The sequence below is a fragment of the Grampus griseus genome (genome assembly GCF_964374135.1).
Source record: "Grampus griseus genome assembly, chromosome: 12".
NCBI classification, from domain to species: Eukaryota; Metazoa; Chordata; class Mammalia; order Artiodactyla; family Delphinidae; genus Grampus; species Grampus griseus.
Window position 1 is genome coordinate 16,745,515 of NC_139006.1, and position 26,239 is coordinate 16,771,753.

At 38.5% G+C, this 26,239-nt stretch overlaps 1 protein-coding gene across 1 annotated transcript in view; it reads right to left on the bottom strand.

Annotated features, from left to right (window-relative positions):
• The window catches only part of SPPL3 (signal peptide peptidase like 3), a 118,683-nt gene that overhangs the window by 26,071 nt on the left and 66,373 nt on the right, over positions 1 to 26,239 (bottom strand). The window contains exon 2 of the mRNA XM_082667243.1: positions 22,819 to 22,896. Within this exon, the coding sequence (XP_082523369.1) occupies positions 22,819 to 22,896 (78 nt within the window). The remainder of the gene's footprint in view (positions 1 to 22,818; positions 22,897 to 26,239) is intronic.

Sequence of the window (26,239 nt, forward strand, 5' to 3'; positions counted from 1 at the left end):
GCTTCAGTAGTTGTGGCGCACGGGCTTAGTTGCTCCGTGGCATGTGGGATCTTTCCCGACCAGGGCTCGAACCCGTGTCCCCTGAATTGGCAGGTGGATTCTCAACCACTGTGCCACAAGGGTAGCCCTACCTATTTCTTCTTGAGTGAGCTTTGGTAGATTGTACCATTCATAAAAATCTGTCCATTTCACCTAAGTTGTCAAATTTATTGGCATAAAGTTGTTTATAGTAGTCCCTTATTATCCTTTTAATATCTGTAGGCTCTAGTAATATCACCTCTCTTAGCCCTGATATTAGGTTTGTGTCTTCTCTTTTTTTCCCCAGATTAGTCTGGCTAGTGGGTTACCAATTTTATTGATTCTTTAAAAAAATCAGCTTTTAGTTTCACTGATTTTTCTCCAGTAGAGGAAATCTATTTGATTTACTTTGGTTTTGATCTTTATTCTTTCCTTTTGTCTACTGAATTGGGTTTCATCTGCTCCTTTTTTCTAGTTTATTAAGAAAGGTAAAAGCTTAGATCATTGATACTTTTTGCTCTATTCTAATCCAGGCATTTGGAGCTACAGTTCCCTAAGAATTGCTTTTGCAGCATTCCATAAATTTGGTGTGTTGTGTTTTCACTTTGTTTTAATTCAAAGTATTTTCTAATTTCCTTCTTGATTTCTTATTTGATACATGGAAGTGTGTTACTTTTGTTTCCAAACATCCGGGAATTTTCCAAAGCTCTTTCTGCTCAATTCAATCGTGATTTGTTAGGAATTAAATGTTTGTGTCCCCCAGAAAGTTCATTTGTTGAAGCCCTAACCCTCAATGTGATGGATGGTATCTGGTGATGGGGCCTTTGGGAGGTAATTTGGCTGAGGTCCTGAGGGAGGGGCCCTCACGATGGGATTAGTATCCTAAGAAGAGAAAGCAGAGAGTTTGCGTGTGCACTCTCGCACTCTCTCCTTCTCTCTCCTGGAGCATGCACACACTGAAGAAAGACCATGTATGTGAGCACACAGTAAGAAGCAGGTCATCTGCAAGCCAGGAAGAGAGTGCTCAACAGAACCCACCCATGCTGGCACCCTGACCTTGGGTTTCCAGCCTCCAGAACTTGAGAAAACAAATTTCTGTTGTTTAAGCCACCCAATCTGTGGTATTTTGTTATGGCAGCCCCAGCTGACTAAAAGAGATCAGAGATCATACTTTGTATGCCTTGAATCCATTTACTGAGAATTTTTTTTTATGTCCCAAAATACATTCTATCTTGGTAAATGTTCCACATGCACTTGAGAAGAATGTGTCTTCCACTGTTGAATGGAGTGTTCTATAAATGTCAATCAGGTCAAGCTGGTTGAGAATATTGTTTAAGCCACTATATCCTTACTGATTTTCTGCCTACTTTGTTCTATCGATTACTGAGAGAGAGGTACTAAAATCTTCAGCTACATTTGTGGATTTGTTTTACTTTTTCCTTGAACTTACATCAGTTTTTGCTTCATGTATTTTGAAAATCTCCTATTAGATGCACAAACATTAAGGATTATTATGTCTTACTGCTTAACTGACCCCTTTATCATTATGAAATATGGTTTTTTTGTCTGTGGTAATATTCCTTGCTCTGAAAGTTGCTTTGTCTGAATGAATATAGCCACTCCAGCTTTCTTTTGATGAGTATAAGGTGTATCTTCTCCCAACCTTTTACTTTAAATTTTTTCTGGCTTTATATCTATAGTGTGTTTTTTGTAAGCATCATGTAATTGGATCTTGCTTTTTAATTCAATCTGATGACTGCTGTCTTCTAACTGGAGTTTTTAGACCAGTTTCATTTAATGTGACTATTGTTACGATCAGGTCTGAGACTATCATGTTTGTCCTATCTCTTCTGTTGTTGCTCCCCTTTACCTGCCCTCTTTTGGATTAACACAGTATTTTTTATGATTCTGTATTATTTCCTCTGTTGTCTTATTAGCTGTCTCTGCTCTTTTGTTTTAGTGGCTGTTGTACAATTTATAGTATACATCTTTAATCAGCACAGCCTACCTTCAAGTTATATGGCAGTACTGCATATATAATATTAAAACCTGATAACAGTGTACATTTATTCCCCCTCAACCTTTGTACTATTATTACCATGCATTTTATTTTTACATGTTATGCTATGAATGCCATACTATATTATTATTTTTGTTCATACAATTATCTTTTAAGGAGTTTTAAATAATAAGGGGGAAAAAACCCTTTTATATTTATCACTGTAGTCACCATTTCTTTTTCTTTTCTTTTTTTTTTTTGGCTATGTCCTGCACGGCTTGCAGGATCTTAGTTCCCTGGCCAGGGACTGAACCCAGGCCAGAGCAGTGAAAGCACTGAGCAAGCCCTAACCTCTGGACTGCCAGGGAGCTCCCATGTAGGCATCATTTCTGGTGATCTTCATTCCTTTGTGTAGACCCAGACTTCCAACTGGTACCACTTTTAATCTGCTTGAAGTACTTCCTTTAACACTTCTTGTGGTGCAAGTTGGTTGGTGAAGAATTCTTTCAGGTTTTGTGTGTCTTAAAACATCTTTATTTTTTCTTTTCTTTTGGAAGATACATTTGCCATAGAATTCTATGTTGACAGTTTTTCTTTCTGTACTTTAAAGCTGTTGTTCCACTGTCTTCTCACTTATATTGTTTTCAGTGAGAAATCGGATTCCCTCCCACCTCCCATCCCCTCACCCCCTCAGCTGCTTTTTGGATTTTTTTAATCACTGGTTTTGAGCAATTTGATTATGATGTGCCTTGGTGTAGTTTTCTTCACGGTTCCGTGCTATGGGTTTACTGAATCTGTGGGTTATAGTTTTCTTCAAGTTTGGAAAAATTTTGGCCATTCATTCTTCAAGCATTTTTCAGTCCCCCTCTTTCTTCTCTTCCTTTCAAGGATCCCAATTACCATATTAGGCCACTGGAGATTGCTCTTTGATTTCCAATGATAGCTCAATGACACTTTTCATTAAAAAAATTATTTTTTCTTCTCTAATTCTCTTTGGATAGTTTTTATTGCTGTGCCTTCAAGTTCATTAATCTTTTCTTCTGTAATGTCTAACTGCTCTTAATCTAACCCTACGTATTTTTGATCTCAGACATTGTTGTCTTCATGTCCAGAAGTTTGATTTGGGTATTTAAAAATATCTTCTATGTACCTACCTAACTTCTTGTACATATGGAATATATTACCATGGGTCACTATTACACAAAACAGAAATCTGGCTAAATGAGGTTGTGAGGCCCCATATATTTGCTCAAACATGGAAGATACATGCATTCCAGCTTTATAAAATGACATCCTGGACCTAAGTTTAGCAGATCCCAGGCTTCTATGACTGTGGTCTAGTAATGGTTACCCACACTGCATAGCTGACAGCAAACTTAAGCTGTTAAACAGAGCCTCTGTAGAAGACCCTGCCTCCTGAGCTATCCAGGGACCATTGTGAGTTATGGGCCTTTATCCCAACTTACTTGGCAATCTTTATTAACTCTCCAGATATGAAATTGCTTGGCTGGACCTAGAACAGTCTGTTCCATCTTCATAGAAGACTACCCTTCAATGCCCCAACCCCTGCCATCACAACCCTATTGTTATTACTATGCAATAACATACAATATGATATTTATACATCATAATGTTATTACTAGATATTCCATCCAGATTGTATCTTAGCTATCTGCTTAACAAACAGCAAGTCTAGGTTACTGAAATCAATGTTTATATGGTAACAAAAAGATTGAGCTATGGCTGTTCCATCACAGACAACCATTTACCTTACGAAAAAAGCCATCTAAATTATAGCATATTATTTGCTATTTTCAGTTTGTCTTTTCACCAACTATAACTAAACAGGAAAATGTTACGGGTGTCAGTTGTAGGAGGCAGACAAATTTCCAATTATCGATGCTCATACAGACCTACATTAAGAACCTACTACTAAGAATCCAAGTAGAAGAGATGGTCTTCTGACTATGCAGCCGTGGATTAAAATATTTTTAATAGTTAACCTTTATTGAGCTTATACTTTCAGGCACTATGCTAGGAGCTCTGCAATCAATATTTCTTTTGATTCATAGAATAACTATAATTAAAAATGTGACTGCATTTGGAGACAGAGTCTTCAGAGAGAGAATTAAATTAAAATGGGGTTGTTAAGGTGGACCCTAATCCAATATGACTGCTGTCCTTATAAGAAGAGGAGATTAAGACAGAGAGAGAGACAGATACACTAGACACATGCACACACAGAGAAAAGACCACAGGAAGGGCACCATCTACATGTGAAGATGGTCATCTATAAGCCATTTCAGAAAGAAACCAACTCTGCCAATACCTCAATCTTGGACTTCTAGCCTCCAGAACTGTGAGGAAGTAAATTTCTGCTGTTTAAGTCACCCAGTCTGTGGCACTTTGTTATGGTAGCCCTCGCAAACTATACAGAGATGCTCTATTATTATCCCTATAGTAAGGAAACCAAGGTTCTTATTATACCACTCTGCCTTGGCTGTATCATCTCCCCTTACAAAACAACCAAAGTTCTATATTTTTTATGAAAAAGTAATATATATGATTATTAAAAACTCAAACAATACAGAATGGTACAAAAGACTCCTATAATCGGGACTTCCCTGGTGGCGCAGTGGTTGAGAGTCCGCCTGCCGATGCAGGGGACACGGGTTTGTGCCCCTGTCCGGGAGGATCCCACATGCCGCGGAGCGGCTGGGCCCGTGAGCCATGGCCGCTGGGCCTGCGTGTTCGGAGCCTGTGCTCCGCAACGGGAGAGGCCACAACAGTGAGAGGCCCACGTACCGCCAAAAAAAAAAAAAAAAAAAAAAGACTCCTATAATCCCTATCTCCAGAGATATATATGTTTGGTATATATTTTGCCTTTTAAAAAAATGAGGATTAATATGTCATCTCACAAGTTAATTTTCATTCAGTAGTATGCCAAGACTACCTTTCCACATCAATACATACAACTCCTTTTCATTTAAAAACAACAAAAAAAGCTAAGACTATTTCTCCTTGGGTTAACTTGATCTGACATTATTTTTGGATGAACTGCATATATCCTGCCTTATTAGAAAGAAACAGTAAGAAAAGCAACCTTTTACAAGCAGATGATATGGTTTGATCTTGATGGGTGGGGTATAACCCGACAACTGAGCCTGCTAGATAAGTAGTGTCAGAAAGAATGACAACTGATCAACATTCTTCAAATTTAAGTTGATGTATAAGTATAAACCCCAGGGTGCATTTTTTGGTCACTTTGATGTACATTTAACAAGTAGTTTATCACAGACAGTACATCAGGAAGTAGTTTAACATTCTCTGAGTGCTTTAATAAGGTTTTATTGTGGCTGAGATCTGGTTATATTTGCTCCAAATTTTTTTCAGGCTAAAACTAATTCAGTTGTATTGTAAGGAACAGAACTTTAGGAAATCAACTATTAGTATCTTTAGGTACTAGACTGGATTATACAGGGTTTTCTGAGAAAGTCCTAGGCCCATGAGAACTTCCACTGCTTGCTGAGGACAAGGGGAAATATGGGCTTATAGTTAGGCCATTTTACGTTCCTTGGTTGTGATAAAAATGCAAATGTGCTGTAAGAACTGTTAAGACAAAGAGGTCTGTATTCAGCCAGCCACGGAGTACACATCTGGACCGCTGCCCACATTTATCAAGAAATCAATATTCAGGAATAATCAGTTGAAGAATTAATAACCCATTAATTTCTCCAGGTATTGTACAATGTAACATTAGAGTAAGCTAGCAATCTAGACCACAGCTTTCTGTTGCTGGCTGTGTCTCCCCAGTTTTGGCAAAATTGCTTTTGCTGAAATCTATTTTCACAAAATGCTACCAGCTTATATTGAAGGGTACTATAATTCATTCAACAAACAATGAATGCCTATTATGGATGCTATGAAATTCAATGTTGCATCCTCTTTCTGAGGGTCTTTGGGATAAAGGTCTGTCTGATCTTAAGACCAAGAATAATTGCAATTCACCTGAACAACTGGGTTCTTTTTATTCAAGGATATTGTAAAGTTTTTCTTTCTTTCTACTGAAGGTTGGCTGCTAGAAAGCTTACTGTGGTGTTCGTAGACCACCAGTAGTAAGGGTGCTGGCCAATATGGTATACATTTTTAGACTTATTTTTGGCTCTACTTTGTCTCCACCCATACTTTTCTTTGGCCCCATTTTAATTTACCTTATCTCATCACAACTTGTAAAACTTAATAAATGGTCTGAAATCCTTTTGGACAGGGCAGAGCAAAAATAAACAACTGCAGGAAGCAAAATGGAGCTGAGAACACATTTACTGAAAGTTATACTTGTTCATCTGTTTGAATTCTGATAACGGAGTACAACTGTGAATATTGGAGGAGAAAGGAAAATTTAAATTTTTTATTTTAATATTTTAATTTAAGAGTACCATGTTTTTTGATCATTTCAGTTTTGGAAGCAAGCACAATGAAGGGGGAGAATTCACTTGGTCAAGATAAACACTATATGGCTGAACTTGGCTTTACACTAAACGTGTGTTCCTAGAAAAGTTACAGTGATTTTTATAAATGGAACATTGAAAAAGGAACTGATAAAACTGTTAAATGTATCAAGGAACTTATCCATATACATATTTACAATGTACATAACCATTCCCTACATTATCTAATAAATTCAGATCTGTATGTTTTCTTAAAGTAGGACAGGTTATGAGAGGGCAAAAAGAACAATTCAAAAGATAAGCATATCACATCAGTGTGTGATAAACACATCATGACATTCGTGAACTATAGTCAGACTTATTTTGGTTAACCTGATCTAACTTAATTACATGCATTTAGTATGAAGGGCAACACAATCATATAAAGTGCATTTCTTATCATCTCTGCGGTCTTATTAACCTGATGACTTTGTCTTCCTAGAGTAGGTTTGCGTATAAGCAAATAAACTATCCTCACCATTAAAGAAAGCACAGGTAGGTGCTTGCCTTAAAAAAAAGGTAGCAGTTACTCTATAAAAGTTCCATTATTCCTTTATATAGCAACTTCACATATACAAAGATATATGTATTATAATTATATATTATCTATTTGTCTATTGATCATAAAGTATATCTTCCTTTTGATTTCCTTTTACATCTACGTCATTTTTAAAAATTTTAATTTATTTATTTTTGGCTGCATTGGGTCTTCGTTGCTACGTGTGGGCTTTCTCTACTTATGGCAAGGGGGGGGCTACTCTTCATTGCGGTGCACGGGCTTCTCATTGTGGTGGCTTCTCTAGTTGCGGAGCATGGGCTCTAGGCACGCGGGCTTCAGTAGCTGTGGCACCCCGGCTCAGTAGTTGTGGTTCGCAGGCTCTAGAGCGCAGGCTCAGTAGTTGTGGTGCACGGGCTTAGTTGCTCTGCAGCATGTGGGATCTTCCCAGACCAGGGCTCGAACCCGTGTCCCCTGCATTGGCAGGCGGATTCTAAACCACTGCGCCACCAGGGAAGTCCCTACATCTACTTCCAAACTGTTATTTTTTTGTCTATGATTCCTGATGGGACAGAACTTAAGTGTCCTGACAGTAATAAGCTGCCTAAGAAATTCTAAACCATCCTCACATTGTGATTCTTGGGTCCATATGCCCATCAGGACAGTCCTTTTCTCCTCCTCTCTCCCCTCCATTAATGTTCTCCTGTTGATTTGTCAAAGGCTTTGGGGACATACATATTAGATGAGTAATTATGCTATTTTTTTCCTGAGCAGCTGGAAAGATTAAGGAGAGACAGGTGTCATCTTTAAGTAATATAGGAAGTCCAGCTAGCAAAGCTCAGCCAAGGGATGGCGAACGTTAAGGGTTCCTAAATCAAGGATTTGTTCTGGGCTTTAGAATCTCATTTTGTTTGGCACAGTTTTCCCCTCTGTACTTTGAAATGTGAAAGCCTGGGGGTAAATAATCAGTACAATTCACAAATCTTTTATCCTGTATTTTATGATTTTCTCCATGTCATCCCAGCTCTAAACAAATGGAATAATTTAAATGAGCAAATAATATATTTTTATGGTCCCAAATCAGAGGAGATAAGAACATATTAATATTTGGCTAGGCATTTGGAGGGGCAATAGGGATAGGGCTAAGCAAATTCAAGAAGCATTTTTTTGTGCATGTCCTATATGGAATGGAGCATGAAAGTGAATCATGGAAGCCAAGGGAGGAGAAATTTGCAATAGTAAGTGGTGGTAAACCATCAAGGTTTATCAAGGATGAGGATTGAGGGGAAACTTTTTTGATTTAGCAAAAAGGGAAACTCTGAGAACTTCAGGAGAACTTCAACAGAGTTGTAAAAGTTAAATAACATATCAGTGAATGGGTCCGTAAAATGCTACCAGCAATGAAGAACCAACAACTGAGTGTTAGGTAAGAGTTTATCAAAGTGTGTTGTGTAGGTCACCTGAATGAGGTGCTGGGCCCCCATCCTAAGCCTACTGAACAATCTTCCCCAGGTGATTTTTATGCACAATAAGGTCTGAGAACCACTGATGAAGAAAAAAAATCATCAAAAAGGGGTTTTAAAGAAAGCTTCTCATTCCTTCTGACTTTACTACCAGATCAATTTATTTGCTTCATATTTAAAATTTTATTATTGTTCTCAATAGCCAGCAGCAGTAAAGTACTGCTTGAGTTTGAATCCCAGCTCCATCACTTATTACTTGGGTAAGCTACTTAACATTTCTGGGCCCTAGTTTCCTCATTTATAAAATGGGAATAACAATACCTATCCTGTTGAATTGATGTGAGGATTAGTGAGACTTTATGTAAAACACTTAGCACTGTACTTGGTACATAAATGTTCAGTAAAATGTCAGCTATTTTCTTCATCAGGTTTCTTTAATATAGTCAAGGTCTGAGTAAAAAAAAATTAAAATAGCCAATAAAAATCATACATCTCTACCCAATCCCCTCAGAGTAAGAAACAGAAGTCACTCACAACAATTGAGAGGCATCTAAGCTGGTAGAAGTGGTAGAAGTCAGAGAGCAAGATAGATTGGGAAGCATCATTCAGCACCCTAGGGTACCCAACTGGCTGTGTCTTAATGAAGAACTCCCTTAAGTATTTTCATCAAGGAATCCACAACCAAATAAGTAACAGGTCAGTTCTTCATCTAGCTATCCCTTGTTTACATTAAAGCAAGAATCAAGGAAATTAACCTGATACCAGTTTTACCTCACTGACTACTGCAATTTTCGTTTTGTTACCACAAAGAGATATTTTTGATAAGAGGCATTCCTAAAAGCCCCCACGTGATCACAGGTCAATGAGTAAAAAGAAACTATCAGCTGAACTACAATATTTGACAAGTTTTGACCTATCAAAACAGTAATTTCAGTATGGTTTGTTTATTAAATACTTAGATGTGAAAATCTGTTGTAAAACTATTTGGTTAAGTACTACTAAAACAATACACTTACAAATCACTCTGGAAAACTTAAAGAGAGAGTGTATTACAAATCAGAATATAGTTAACACTATGCCACTACTGTTATAAATTATAGTTAAAGTACTCATAATTAATGAAATACCAACTTTCAAGGTATGGGTTCACAGAGGTTAAGTTACTTGCCCCAAATTAAACAGTGGCAAGAGCCAAACTAGAACCAATATCAGTCTCTTAACAAATTGTGTCTGCTTTGTGTATCAAGTTTCCATGAAAAATCTGCTTTTCTTAGAGCTTCCCATCTCAAAAATGGCACCATCACTGGGGGTCCAGCTGTTTCAGGCCATAAACCTTGGAGTCACCCTTGACTCTTCTCTCTCACACGCTATATCCATTCCATCAGCAATCCTGTCCTAAATCCGCTGATATCTCACTCCACCATTATTAGCTTAGTTAAAGCACCATCATTTTTTGCCTATACTAGGGCAGCAGTCTCCCATGTTTCCCTTATTTCACTCTTCCCTCTTACTCAACAATCTATTTCCCATACAGAACCTAGACCAACCTTTCTAAAACACAAACCAGATAATATCACTCCCTGCTCTCAACACGCTGTTGTAGGTTGATTTTTCCAACTGCATATGGAACATTCTCCAGGACACATCATATGCTAGGCCATAAAACAAGTCGCAAATATTTAAAAGGATTGAAGCCATAAAAAGTATGTCTCTGAGCACAGCAGAACTGAGGCTGATGAAATTCTTTTAAATAACAGAGAGAATTTTGACAAATTCCAATTATTAGGAAAGTAAGCCACACACTTAAAAAGAACCCATAGGTCAAGGAAAAAAATCACCAGGAAAAATATCTTGAATTGAATGAAATGAAAATACAACATAACAAAATTTATGGGTTGCAGTTAAAGCAGTGTTTAGAGGGAAATTTGTAGCTTTAAAATGCCTATGTTAAAAAAGAAGAAAGGAGGCTTCCCTGGTGGCACAGTGGTTGAGAGTCCGCCTGCCGATACAGGGGGACATGGGTTTGTGCCCCAGTCTAGGAAGATCCCACATGCTGCGGAGTGGCTGGGCCTGTGAGCCATGGCTGCTGAGCCTGCGCGTCCAGAGCCTGTGCTCTGCAACGGGAGAGGCCACAGCAGTGAGAGGCCCGCGTACCGCAAAAATAAATAAATTTAAAAAAGAAGAAAGGTTTCAAATCAGAAACTTGAGCTTCTACCTTAAGGATTTAGAAAAAGAAGCAAAAATAAACTCAAAGCAAGCCGAAAGAAGGAAATGACAGACTGGAGTGGAAATCAATGAAAAGCGAAAATAGAAAAAAGAAAAATCAATGAAATCAAAAGTTGGTTCTTTGAAAAGATGAACAAAATTGACAAACCTTTAGCTAGACTAACAAAGAAAAAAAAGACAGAAAAAAAGACTAACAAAGAAAAAAAAGACAGAAAAGAACAAAATTGACAAACCTTTAGCTAGACTAACAAAAAAAAAAAAGACAAATGACTAAAATAGAAAATGGAAGAGGGAACATCACTACTGACGAACAGAAATTAGGAGGAGAAGGAAGGGGGGAGATGGCGTAAGAGTAAGACGCGGAGATCACCTTCCTCCCCACAGATACAACAGAAATACATCTACACGTGGAACAACTCCTACAGAAAACCTACTGAACGCTGGCAGAAGACCTCAGACTTCCCAAAAGGCAAGAAACTCCTCACGTACCTGGGTAGGACAAAAGAAAAAACAGAGACAAAAGAATAGGGACGGGACCTGCACCAGTGGGAGGGAGCTGTGAAGGAGGAAAAGTTTCCACACACTGGGAAGCCCCTTCGTGGGCGGAGACTGCGGGTGGCGGAGCAGGGAAGCTTCGGAGCCACGGAGGAGAGCGCAGCCACCGGGGTGCAGAGGGCAAAGCGGAGAGATTCCCGCACAGAGGATCGGTGCTGACTGGCACTCACCAGCCCGAGAGGCTTGTCTGCTCACCCGCCAGGGCGGTCGGGGCTGGGAGCTAGGGCTTCCGTCGGAGTGCAGGGAGAGGACTGGGGTTGGCAGCGTGAACACAGCCTGCAGGGGGTTAGTGCACCACGGCTAGCCAGGAGGGAGTCCTGGGAAAAGTCTGGAGCTGCCGAAGAGGCAAGAGACTTTTTCTTCCCTCTTTGTTTCCTGGTGCGCTAGGACAGGGGATTAAGAGCGCTGCTTAAAGGAGCTCCAGAGACGGCCGCGAGCCGCGGCTAACAGTGCGGACCCCAGAGACGGGCATGAGACACTAAGGCTGCTGCTGCTGCCACCAAGAAGCCTGTGTGTGAGCACAGGTCACTATCCACACCTCCCTTCCGGGGAGCCTGTGCAGCCGCCACTGCCAGGTTCCCGGGATCCAGGGACAACTTCCCCGGGAAAACACACGGCGCACCTCAGGCTGGTGCAATGTCCCGCCGGCCTCTGCTGCCGCAGGCTCACCCCGCATCCGCACCCCTCCCTCCCCCAGGTCTGAGTGAGCCAGAGTCCCCTAAGCAGCAGCTCCTTTAACCCCGTCCTGTCTGAGCGAAGAACAGACGCCCTCCGGTGACCTACACGCAGAGGCGGGGCCAAATCCAAAGCTGAGCCAAGGGAGCTGTGCGAACAAAGAAGAGAAAGGGAAATCTCTCCCAGCAACCTCAGAAGCAGAGGATTAAAGTTCCACAATCAACCTGATGTACCCTGCATCTGTGGAATACATGAATAGACAACGAATCATCCCAAATTGAGGAGGTGGACTTTGAGAGCAAGATTTATTATTTTTTCCCTTTTTCCTCTTTTTGTGTGTATGTGTATGCTTCTGTGTGAGATTTTGTCTGTATAGCTTTGCTGTCACCATTTGTCCTAGGGTTCTAGATCTGTTTTTGTTTTTTTTCTTAAAAAATTTTTTTTCTTAATAATTCTTTTTTACTTTAATAACTTTTTAATTTTATCTTACTTTTTATTTTATCCTGTTTCCTCTTTCTTTCATTTCCTCCTTCCTCCCTCCCTCCCTCCCTTTCTTTCCTTCTACTTTTTCGCCCTTTTATTCTGAGCCGTGTGGATGAAAGGCTCTTGGTGCTGCAGCCAGCAGTCAGTGCTGTGCCTCTGAGGTGGGAGAGCCAACTTCAGGACACTGGTCCACAAGAGACCTCCCAGCTCCACATAATATCAAACGGCAAAAATCTCCCAGAGATCTCCATCTGAACACCAGCACCCAGCTTCACTCAACACCAGCAAGCTACAGTGCTGGACACCCTATGCCAAACAACTAGCAAGACAGGAACACAACCCCACCCATTAGCAGAGAGGCTGCCTAAAATCATAATAAGTCCACAGACACCCCAAAACACACCACCAGACGTGGACCTGCCCACCAGAAAGACAAGATCCAGCCTCATCCACCAGAACACAGGCACTAGTCCCCTCCACCAGGAAGCCTACACAACCCATTGAAACAACTTTAGCCACTGGGGACAGACACCAAAAACAACGGGAACTACGAACCTGCAGCCTGCAAAAAGAAGACCCCAAACACAGTAAGATAAGCAAAATGAGGAGACAGAAAAACACACAGCAGATGAAGGAGCAAGATAAAAACCCACCAGACCTAACAAATGAAGAGGAAATAGGCAGTCTACGTGAAAAAGAATTCAGAATAATGATAGTAAAGATGATCCAAAATCTTGGAAATAGAATAGAGAAAATGCAAGAAACATTTAACAAGGACCTAGAAGAACTAAAGATGAAACAAGCAATGATGAACAACACAATAAATGAAATTAAAAATTCTCTAGATGGGATCAATAGCAGAATAACTGAGGCAGAAGAACGGATAAGTGACCTGGAAGATTAAATAGTGGAAATAACTTCTGCAGAGCAGAATAAAGAAAAAAGAATGAAAAGAACTGAGGACAGTCTCAGAGACCTTTGGGACAACATTAAACGCACCAACATTCGAATTACAGGGGTTCCAGAAGAAGAAGAGAAAAAGAAAGGGACTGAGAAGATATTTGAAGAGATTATAGTTGAAAACTTCCCTAATATGGGAAAGGAAATAGTTCATCAAGTCCAGGAAGCACAGAGAGTCCCATACAGGATAAATCCAAGGAGAAACGCGCCAAGACACATATTAATCAAACTGTCAAAAATTAAATACAAAGAAAACATATTAAAAGCAGCAAGGGAAAAATAACACACAAGGGAATCCCCATAAGGTTAACAGCTGATCTTTCAGCAGAAACTCTGCAAGCCAGAAGGGACTGGCAGGACATATTTAAAGTGATGAAGGAGAAAAACCTACAACCAAGATTACTCTACCCAGCAAGGATCTCATTCAGATTTGATGGAGAAATTAAAACCTTTACAGACAAGCAAAAGCTGAGAGAGTTCAGCACCACCAAACCAGCTTTACAACAAATGCTAAAGGACCTTCTCTAGGCAAGAAACACAAGAGAAGGAAAAGACCTACAATAACAAACCCAAAACAAAATGGGAATAGAACATACATATCGATAATTACCTTAAATGTAAATGAATTAAATGCTCCCACCAAAAGACACAGACTGGCTGAAGGGATACAAAAACAAAACCCATATATATTCTGTCTACAAGAGACCCACTTCAGACCTAGCGACACATACAGACTGAAAGTGAGGGGATGGAAAAAGATATCCCATGCAAATGGAAACCAAAAGAAAGCTGGAGTAGCAATTCTCATATCAGACAAAATAGACTTTAAAATAAAGACTATTAGAAGAGACAAGGACACTACATAATGATCAAGGGATCGATCCAAGAAGAAGATATAACAATTGTAAATATTTATGCACCCAACATAGGAGCACCTCAATACATAAGGCAAATACTACTAACAGCCATAGAAGGGGAAATTGACAGTAACACATTCATAGTAGGGGACTTTAACAACCCACTTTCACCAATGGACAGATCATCCAAAATGAAAATAAATAAGGAAACACAAGCTTTAAATGATACATTGAACAAGATGGAGTTAACTGATATTTATAGGACATTCCATCCAAAAACAACAGAAAACACATTCTTCTCAAGTGCTCATGGAACATTCTCCAGGATAGATCATATCTTGGGTCATAAATCAAGCCTTGGTAAATTTAAGAAAATTGAAATTGTATCAAGTATCTTTTCCAACCATGACGCTATGAGACTAGGTATCAATTACAAGAAAAGATCTGTAAAAAAATACAAACACATGGAGGCTAAACAATACACTACTTAATAACGAAGTGATCACTGAAGAAATCAAAGAGAAAATCAAAAAATACCTAGAAACAAATGACAATGGAGACAAGACGACCCAAAACCTATGGGATGCAGCAAAAGCAGTTCTAAGAGGGAAGTTAATAGCAATACAATCCTACCTCAAGAAACAGGAAACATCTTGAATAAACAACCTAACCTTGCACCTAAAGCAATTAGAGAAAGAAGAACAGAAAAACACCAAAGTTAGCAGAAGGAAAGAAATCATAAAGATCAGATCAGAAATAAATGAAAAAGAAATGAAGGAAATGAGAGCAAAGATCAATAAAACTAAAAGCTGGTTCTTTGAGAAGATAAACAAAATTGATAAACCATTAGCCAGACTCATCAAGAAAAAAAGGGAGAAGACTCAAATCAACAGAATTAGAAATGAAAAAGGAGAAGTAACAACTGACACTGCAGAAATACAAAAGATCATGAGAGATTACTACAAGCAACTCTATGCCAATAAAATGGACAACCTGGAAGAAATGGACAAATTCTTAGAAATGCACAACCTGCCGAGACTGAATCAGGAAGACATAGAAAATAGGAACAGACCAATCACAAGCACTGAAATTGAAACTGTGATTAAAAATCTTCCAACAAACAAAAGCCCAGGACCAGATGGCTTCACAGGCGAATTCTATCAAACATTTAGAGAAGAGCTAACCCCTATCCTTCTCAGACTCTTCCAAAATATAGCAGAGGGAGGAACACTCCCAAACTCATTCTACGAGGCCACCATCACCCTGATACCAAAACCAGACAAGGATGTCACAAAGAAAGAAAACTACAGGCCAATATCACTGATGAACATAGATGCAAAAATCCTCAACAAAATACTAGCAAACAGAATCCAACAGCACATTAAAAGGATCATATACCATGATCAAGTGGGGTTTATCCTAGGAATGCAAGGATTCTTCAATATATGCAAATCAATCAATGTGATAAACCTTGTTAACAAATTGAAGGAGAAAAACCATATGATCATCTCAATAAATGCAGAAGGAGCTTTTGACAAAATTCAGCATCCATTTATGATAAAAACCCTCCAGAAAGTAGGCATAGAGGGAACTTACCTCAACATAGTGAAGGCCATATATGACAAACCCACAGCCAACATCGTCCTCAATGGTGAAAAACTGAAAGCATTTCCACTAAGATCAGGAACAAGACTCTCACCACTCTTATTCAACATAGTTTTGGAAGTTTTAGCCACATCAATCCGAGAAGAAAAGGAAATAAAAGGAATCCAAATCGGAAAAGAAGAAGTAAAGCTGTCACTGTTTGCAGATGACATGATACTATACATAGAGAATCCTAAAGATGCTACCAGAAAACTACTAGAGCTAATCAATGAATCTGGTAAAGTAGCAGGATACAAAATTAATGCACAGAAGTCTCTGGCATTCCTATAAACTAATGATGAAAAATCTGAAAGTGAAATCAAGAAAACACTCCCATTTACCATTGCAACAAAAAGAATAAAATACCTAGGAATAAACCTACCTAAGGAGACAAAAGACCTGTATGCAGAAAATTATAAGACACTGATGAAAGAAATTAAAGATGATACAAATAGATGGAAAGATATACCATGTTCTTGGATTGGAAGAATCAACATTGTGAAAATGACTCTACTACCCAAAGCAACCTACAGATTCAATGCAATCCCTATCAAACTACCACTGGCATTTTTCACAGAACTAGAACAAAAAATTTCACAATTTGTATGGAAACACAAAAGACCCCGAATGGCCAAAGCAATCTTGAGAAAGAGAAACGGAGCTGGAGGAATCAGGCTCCCTGACTTCAGACTATACTACAGAACTACAGTAATCAAGACAGTATGTTACTGGTACAAAAACAGAAATATAGATCAATGGAACAAGATAGAAAGCCCAGAGATAAACCCACACACATACAGACACCTTATTTTTGATAAAGGAGGCAGGAATGTACAGTGGAGAAAAGACAGCCTCTTCAATAAGTGGTGCTGGGAAAACTGGACAGCTACATGTAAAGGAATGAAATTAGAACACTCCCTAACACCATACACAAAAATAAACTCAAAATGGATTAAAGACCTAAATGTAAGGCCAGACACTATCAGACTCTTAGAGGAAAACATAGGCAGAACACTCTATGACATAAATCACAGCAAGATCCTTTTTGACCCACCTCCTAGAGAAATGGAAATAAAAACAAAAATAAACAAATGGGACCTAATGAAACTTCAAAGCTTTTGCACAGCAAAGGAAACCATAAACAAGACCAAAAGATAACCCACAGAATGGGAGAAAATATTTGCAAATGAAGCAACTGACAAAGGATTAATCTCCAAAATTTACAAGCAGCTCATGCAGCTCAATAACAAAAACACAAACAACCCAATCCAAAAATGGGCAGAAGACCTAAATAGACATTTCTCCAAAGAAGATATACAGACTGCCAACAAACACATGAAAGAATGCTCAACATCATTAATCATTAGAGAAATGCAAATCAAAACTACAATGAGATATCATCTCACACCAGTCAGAATAGCCATCATCAAAAAATCTAGAAACAATAAATGCTGGAGAGGGTGTGGAGAAAAGGGAACACTCTTGCACTGCTGGTGGGAATGTGAATTGGTACAGCCACTATGGAGAACAGTATGGAGGTTCCTTAAAAATCTACAAATAGAACTACCATATGACCCAGCAATCCCACTACTGGGCATATACCCTGAGAAAACCAAAATTCAGAAAGAGTCATGTACCAAAATGTTCACTGCAGCTCTATTTACAATAGCTAGGAGATGGAAACACTCTAAGTGCCCATCATCGGATGAATGGATAAAGAAGATGTGGCACATATATACAATGGAATATTACTCAGCCATAAAAAGAAACGAAATTGAGCTATTTGTAATGAGGTGGATGGACCCAGACTCTGTCATACAGAGTGAAGTAAGTCAGAAAGAGAAAGACAAATACCATATGCTAACACATATATATGGAATTTAAGAAAAAAAAATGTCATGAAGAACTCAGGGGTAAGAAAAGAATAAAGACACAGACCTACTAGAGAATGGACTTGAGGATATGGGGAGGGGGAAGGGTAAGCTGTGACAGAGCGAGAGTGGCATGGACATATATACACTACCAAATGTAAAATAGATAGCTAGTGGGAAGCAGACGCATAGCACAGGGAGATCAGCTCGGTGCTTTGTGACCACCTAAAGGGGTGGGATAGGGAGGGTGGGAGGGAGGGAGATGCAAGAGGGAAGAGACGTGGGAACATATGTATATGTAGAACTGATTCACTTTGTTATAAAGCAGAAACTAGCACACCACCGTAAAGCAATTATACTCCAATAAAGATGTAAAAAAAAAAAAAAGAGGAGGAGAAGGAGGAGGAAAGATTAAAGGCAGTCAATTTTTTTTTCCCAGAAAAAAAAATGTACTTTATCACACACAAAGAATGACAGAAAGCAACGGTAAAATGCTAACATTTGAGGAATCTGGGTAAAGAGTATATGAGAATTTTTTGTACTAATTTTAGAACTTTTATGTCTGAAATTGTTTCAAAATAAATGTTTTAAAGAAATTAAAAATTAAATACGATCAAAAGAAAGCAGGTATAGCAATATTAATGTCAGACAAAATAAAACTCAAAGCAAAAAGCATAAAACAGAAGAAAAAGGGCTACTGGATAATAATTTGAAAATACAGTCTACCAAGATATAATATCATAAACCTTTTTGTACTTAACAAAATAACTTTAAAAATGAATCAACAAAAATGTAAGGGAAAACAGACAAATTCCAATCACTGTTGAATACTTTTAACTATCCTAGAAATTAACAGATAAAATAAAAGGCATTCAGATTTGAAAGGAAGAAGCAAAGCTGTCTTTACTTGCAGGCTGCATTATCCTGCATGTAGGGAACTCCAAGAAATCCATACACAAAAAACTACTAGCACTAATAAATGAGTTCAGCAAAGCTATAGGATACCAGGTTAATATTTTAAAATCATTCATAGTTCTATATACTTAGCAATGAAAAATCTAAAAATAAATCAAGGAAAAATTCCATCAACAATAACATCGAAAATAATAAAATACTTAGGAATAAGTTTAACAGAAGTGGTGCAAACCTTGTACACTGAAAATTACAAAACATTACTAAGAAAAATTAAAGATTATCTAAATAAATGGAGAGACATTCCAGGTCCCTGGATTGAAAGACTCAATATTATTACGATAGCAATTCTCCCCAAACTGTGATCTATAGATACACAATACCTATCAAAATCTCAGAAGAATTTTTGTAGAAACAGACCAGCTGAACCTAAACTTAATATGGAAATACAAAGGATCCATAATAGCCATTATAACCATGTAAATGTAGAGCCATATAAGTGTTATCCATAATAACACTTCTGAAAAAGAAAAGAGTTGTAGGACTTACACTACTATATTTCAACATTTACTATAAAAGCAGTAGCAATTGGACTTCCCTGGTGGCGCACTGGTTAAGAATCCACCTGCCAATGCAGTGGACATGGGCTCGACCCCTGGTCCAGGAAGATCCCACATGCCACGGATCAACTAAGTCTGTATGCCACAACTACTGAGCCTGTGATCTAGAGCCTGCGAGCCACAACTACTGAAGCCCATGCACCTAGAGCCCATGCTCCTCAACAAGAGAAGCCACCGCAATGAGAAGCCTGTGCACCACAACAAAGAGTAGCCCCCACTCACCACAACTAGAGAAAGCCCGCGTGCAGCAATGAGACCCAACACAGCCAAAAATAAATAACTAAAATAAATAAATTTATTAAAAAAATAAAAAAAAGAAATGGGGAGTCCCATGACAAATCTTTACACTTATGGAGAACTGATTTTTGACAATGGGTGAAGGACTGTCTTTTCACCAAATGGTGCTGGGACAACTGGATAGTCATATTCATAAAGACGAATTTAGATTTGTACTTCATTTGTATTTCACAAAAATCAACTCAAAATGAATTATAGACTTAAATGTAAAACATAAAAATATAGGAGAAAAACTGTGCTCATGGATAAGGCAAAGAGTTCTCTGGTACACCACCAAAAGCATACTCCACAAGACAAAGAGTTGGTAAGCTGGACTTTATCAAAATAAAATATGTTTACACTTTGAAAGACACTGTTAAGAAAATGAAAAGGCAAGCTAGATACTGGAAGAAAATATTTGCAAATCATGTGACTGAGAGAGAACCTGGATCTAGAATATTTAAAGAACTGTTACAATTTGGTATAAGACAACCCAATTTTATAATGGGCAAAGATTTGAATAGACATTTCACCAAAGAAGAAAAACACATGCCTAACAAGTACATTAAATGATGCTCAACATCTTTTCAACCTGATCTCAGTTATCAGGCAAATGCAATCAAAGCACAATGAGATATTTCATACCCTAGCACTAGAATGGCTATAATAAAAAGATAGTGGGCTTCCCTGGTGGCACAGTGGTTAAGAATCCTCCTGCCAATGCAGGGGACACGGGTTCGAGCCCTGATCCGGGAAGATCCCACATGCTGCAGAGCAACTAAGCCCATGAGCCACAACTACTGAGGATGCGCTCCAGAGCCCACGAGCCACAACTACTGAGCCCGCATGCCGCAACTACTGAGGCCCATGTGCCTAGAGCCCGTGCTCCACAACAAGAGAAGCCACTGCAGTGAAAAGCCCACGCACCACAATGAAGAGTAGCCCCTGCTTACAGCAACTAGAGAAAGCCCGTGTGCAGCAATGAAGACCCAATGCAGCCAAAAATAATAAATAAAATAAAATTTAAAAATAAAAATAGATAGCAACATGTGTTTTAAAAAGCCCTTACCAGCTACTGAACTGTATGCTTAGAAATGGGTTAAAATATTAAATTTTATGTTATGTATATTTTACCGCACACACACACAAAGCCTTTACCAATTCTTTAAAAAAAAAAAAAGATGAATAAAGCAGGAAAAACCAAAGCCAAACCCCCCCAAATCTTCCATCTTTAGATGGCTTCTCTGGTGATTTCTATCAAATATTTAAAAAAGAAGTAACACAATTTCACGTAATCTTTTCCAGAAAACAGAAGAGGAGGAAATACTTGCAAATTTACTTAAAATGAGGTAAATTTAAATGTATAATTAAAGGCATCATGATTTACTTTTTGCAGAAAGTGCATTACTAAAGTATAAAAGACAAAGTATTGGACCGCAAGTCTTAAGAACTGGGTTCCAATCCAGATTTTGTTACCAACTAGTTGTATAATCTTTAGCAAGTTACCTCATCTTGTTGGGCCTCGGTTTCCTCATTTGTAAAATAAGGAGAAGTACCAGAGAAATCCTTTCCATCCACATAATATAATTCTATGGTATATTTATTACATAAAATTTTGTTTAAAACTTGCCCAATTCTAAGTTGGTATAACCCTTCTGGAAAACAACATGGCAATATGTAGTAAGAGCCAGTTCATACACTTTGGAGAAGTTTTTCAATTTCTGGATATTTATCTTAGGGATATTTTTCAGCCAAAGCAAAAGAATACATAAAAAGATGGTCACTTTAACAACTGACATGTCCAAAAAGAGTGGAATAAGATAGTAATACAAAGAAATATCAAATTACTAAAAATTAGTATGAAGATAATGAAAAATATTTTTGTTAGATAATAATCAGAATATAAATGATTTAAAATATAAAAATGTACACAGTATATAAGTATGTGCCAAAGAAAATGTCATATGAGCTAATGAAAGGAGTATTAGAGTTGTGAGTCTGAAGGTTTTTTTTTAATCATAAAGAGTTTTTTTTTTTTTTTTTTCTTTTTGCGTTACGCGGGCCTCTCACTGTTGTGGCCTCTCCCATCGTGGAGCACAGGCTCTGGACGCGCAGGCTCAGCGGCCATGGCTCACAGGCCCAGCCACTCCGCAGCATGTGGGATCTTCCCAGACTGGGGCATGAACCCATGTCCCCTGCATCGGCAGGCGGACTCTCAACCACTGCGTCACCAGGGAAGCCCTAAAGACTTTTGAAATGTTGAAACATTATATACTCAAAAAGAAAAAAACAAAAACTTGTCCAAAGGATAGAGATACAAAATATCAGGATTATGTTGATGAGGTTCTAAATTGCCCTGGCTTGACTAATGCTTCCTAAGAGTGGTTATGAACCTAGGGCTCCCAGCTGAAGTCTCAATGATTAAAACTTTTATCAACTGATACTGGAATTATCAACAGTATTTTACTTGTCCTACTCAGTGTTGAGATAAAGCCTGGAAGTCTTATGATTTTACCATATACCCATTAAAATCCAGATATAATACTGGAGAGTTCAAAATCCTTATGCCTGATTATTTCGTTTATCACTGTTGCTCCCTTTCAAGTTCTCAATTTAAAATTTCTCAGGCAGCCTTCATTTTTAAATGTATCAGCCACAAAACTATTTGAGTTATACAACCACCAAATTTCCTCTAAAGTAAGAATAGTGAAAAGAAGGGAGTATCTAGCTTCCTGATTTTCCTTTGTATTTCTATAGCTGTTTGCTAGGATGGGAACTTCGAGAAGGTCAGCAGAGAGAATACTTGGTAAATGCTACCGTGCACAATCCTCATAAAAGTAGGTGGAACCATATGAAATTATTTGTGTAGATCAAAAATTTGACTATCAGCAGTCTCATATGGCTCAACGTAGGTCAGTGCCTTTTTTTTAATTAAGAAAAACTTTATGTCCCCTTTGAGACTCTGTAGAATCACTGTCAAGGACTCTCCTTAACCCTCTCAATGAGTGTATTTACGTGAATCCTTTTTTTCAGAACCAGAATTTAAGCAATTAGTTTTTGCTTGTTTGCATTAAAATGCCAAAGCCATAAGCAAAACCAAGAAGTGTTTTAACAGAAGCCAACCAAAGAATAAATATCAGAATTATCCTATTCAACTCAATTCCTGTCAAAGTCATGTTTTTCCTCACAGAAGCAATAAGTTTTGGTGCCAACATTTTCAGAGCAACGCTTCTTCCACTTCCAACAGAAATCAATCCCATTTTGAGAGCAGCTTACCTGAAACTACCATAGACTATAAGTAGAATGGAAATCAGAAATGTAGACACTTGACTGGAATCCACCAGGGAATAGGCCCTAGAGAAATAAGAGGAAAAAAATTTTAATCACATGGCAGCAAGTCCTCATGGAGTTTACAGTCTGATGGATTTTTATAAACCCCACTAAGTTTTATTTTTGTCTTTAGGAAGGAAAACAGGTATAAATTAGCATTAACAAAATACATAATTAAAACACAGATCTGCTAGCTTAACATAAAGAGTAAACGCATAGCTTCACAGCTATTATTAGTTAACATTCACAGGATGTTAAATGACATTAATGTAAAAAATGCCATCCCCATATGATAGGCAATATGTGCTTCCACTCCCAAGTTAAAAAGTACCAAAACATCTACCAACTCTGTACACTTGAATTATCAATAGTATTTTACTGGTTTTGCTCAGTGATGGAGTAAAGCCTGTGTCTCTCTCCTGGATTCTAGTTTTATTTTTATAACTGCCTATTGGTTCTCTCCATCTAGGTGTCCCACAGAAGGTTCTTTCAAGTCAACACGTCCAAAACTAAAGTCATTAGTCTTCCCTTCATACCCAAAAGTCTTAAGGAATGATATCATGATTCCCTCAGCATTCTCGACACCCTGTTCTCTTACTTCCCAAATGTGACGACAGTCAGTAAGTCTCACAACTTCCACTTCTGCAAATACCCTACTCCTCTCAATCCTACTGCCAATTCCTTAGCTCCCTTCTATGGCTTGACTATCAGAGATCTTTTTTTGGGGGGGGCGCACATCACTCGGCTTGTGGGATCTTAGTTTCCGGACCAAGGATCGAACCCAGGCCCCCTGCAGTAGAAGCACAGAGTCCCAGGGAATTCCCAGCACCAAGGAATTCCCAATGTTTGCAAGTCTGTCTTCAGGAATTCACCGTTCACACTATCCATTCATGTTATGGATTTTCCTAAAACAAATTTCTCTTCATTTTTTCCCTCAATAAATATTTAATGATGCTTCTGTGCCTGGCACTCTGCTAGCCCCCAGGGACGTAATAAAAACCAAGACTGTCTTTGTCTTCTCCCTGAATGTCTTTTCTAAAGGAATTTAAAAATTAAATTTTGTTCTAAAGCAACGAAAACAAAAAGTTAACATAAGCAAGTGAATATAATTGTTGAAAATGTTATAAATTTTCAACAAGTACAGGGTACCTTGAGAATGTATAATTCTCAAATCTTAGGATTCTACCTAAGAACTAGGGGTGGGGGGGCTTCCTTAGGGGGGCAGATGAATGAGAGAGATACAAGACTCAACAAAATAGGATTTGGTGATTGTTTATGAGGCTAAGAGAGGATCCCCAGGTTTCTGCTAAGCAGCTGGTGGATGGCTATACCATTTGGCAAAAAAACAGGAGGAGGAGATTTGAAGTTTTGGATGTGCTGAGGAAACAGCTGGCTATCTGGGTCTAGAGTTCAGAAGCAGCTCTAAGCTAAGGATACATATTGGGAGCTCACAACCTTCCACATAGTAATTGAAGCCACGGGTGTGGGTGAGAAGAGGACCCAGGATGAAAGCCTGAAAATTCAGAAATTTAAAGATCAGAAAGAAGGAGGAGCTGCAAAGAAAACAAAATGAAACAGACAAAGAGGAAGAAAACCCAGGATAGCAGGTAACTGATGAAGTGTCTTCAAAGAGAGCAGCAGGATCACATGAGATGCTGCCTGAACTTAAACTGCTCTACCCCTTACCAGCAGTTAGTTTTCATTTGCGTTAATTACTTTTCTGATGTAATTAATTTTAAAGTGAATTACAGTGAGATTCAGCAGCTTTTCATATAATTAAGGGCCAATAGGCATTTTTTTAAAAAAGCAATTTAAAAGTTTTTCAGACTCCTGATCTATAAAATATGAAGGGAGCCTGTTTTTTGTGGGGGGGGGGCACTTTTCTTTTGATGGTGTTTTATTTAGATGACTTAGCTTTTCTATACCTTTCATGTTCTGAAGCATATTGCCATTCCCTAAAAAGTAGATTAAACATTTAAACTTCCCAAACTCAGTGTCTTAAGGTTTGGTACTATTGTTTTTTTCTTTTGCTATAACTCTCAAATCAATGGAGACCCTCCAGAGACATCACTTAAGACTTCTAGAAGTCTGGGTTGAATTTTGGTTAAACCAGCTCTTCCTCCTCCACAGTTTCTCTATGCTGTGCTCTACTCTGTGTGACTAACCATACTTAGTCACTGACTTTCCTCACAATCTGTTTTTCAAGGTGCAGTCTTGGCCATGTGTTAAATACCTTACGAAGAGGCTGATTAGCACTACCTGTTCTCATCTCCATTTTCTGGCGATAAGCATACTACCCACCCACTGCAGAGCAAAATGCATGGTTTCAGAAAAAATGTTCTGATGTTTCATTTAATGGTTTCTTCTATACTGGACCAGTTTATTTTTCAAATAAATCTGTATCAAGAAAATCTGGTTAAAACTGACTCCTAATATAGTTCATGGTATTTTATAATTTACAGTAAAACTTTTAAAAAAGTTTGAACAACTTTGAAAACTACCAAATATCCCATAATTAGAAGTTCTAATTTATTTCACAGTGTTATTTGAAATTTCATATATTTCAACTCAAACTACCATTATGGAAGTTTTACAAAAAGCCTTTTAACAAAAAGAATTTATTATAAACTACAGAACATGGATTAAAATCAAAGGCCAGGGGCTTCCCTGGGGGCGCAGTGGTTGAGAATCCGCCTGCCGATGCAGGGGACACGGGTTCGTGCCCCGGTCCGGGAAGATCCCACATGCCGCGGAGCGGCTGGGCCCGTGAGCCATGGCCGCCGAGCCTGCGCGTCTGGAGCCTGTGCTCCCCAACAGGAGAGGCCACAACAGTGAGAGGCCTGCGTACCACAAAAAAAAAAAAAAAAAAAAATTAAAGGCCAGCAATCTTATTTTACAGCCCCTCTGTATCCTATACTTCAGACTCTACCAAAGCATCAACAGAAATGTATCATCTCTCAGGCCCTCCCATTGAGGTGACTGTTTCCAGAGACGCTGGATTCATGATAAAGAAAGGAGGAATTACTCTACACTCTGAAGTAAAGAATTCTTACAGAAATGCAAAAAGAAACTACATACATGCATTTGAGACATGCTGAAAGCAGGTTAGCCAAACGCACTAAAAACAGACTTGAAGACTGCCAAATAATGTATTAGTATAGGTCAGCTGTTGAGTTGAAACATTTTATATGGTCATTATGAAAACCATTAATTCTTTAACTACATTCCCCCATGTCTTAATAGACAAAGAGCTACCAGAAAGTTCTCTCATATATAAGGTTATATTTCACACCCTAAGATTTTTAGAACCATGATGGATTTTAAGAGCTGCTCTACAGTCAAGCATCTATTTCTAGCTGCTTTACCA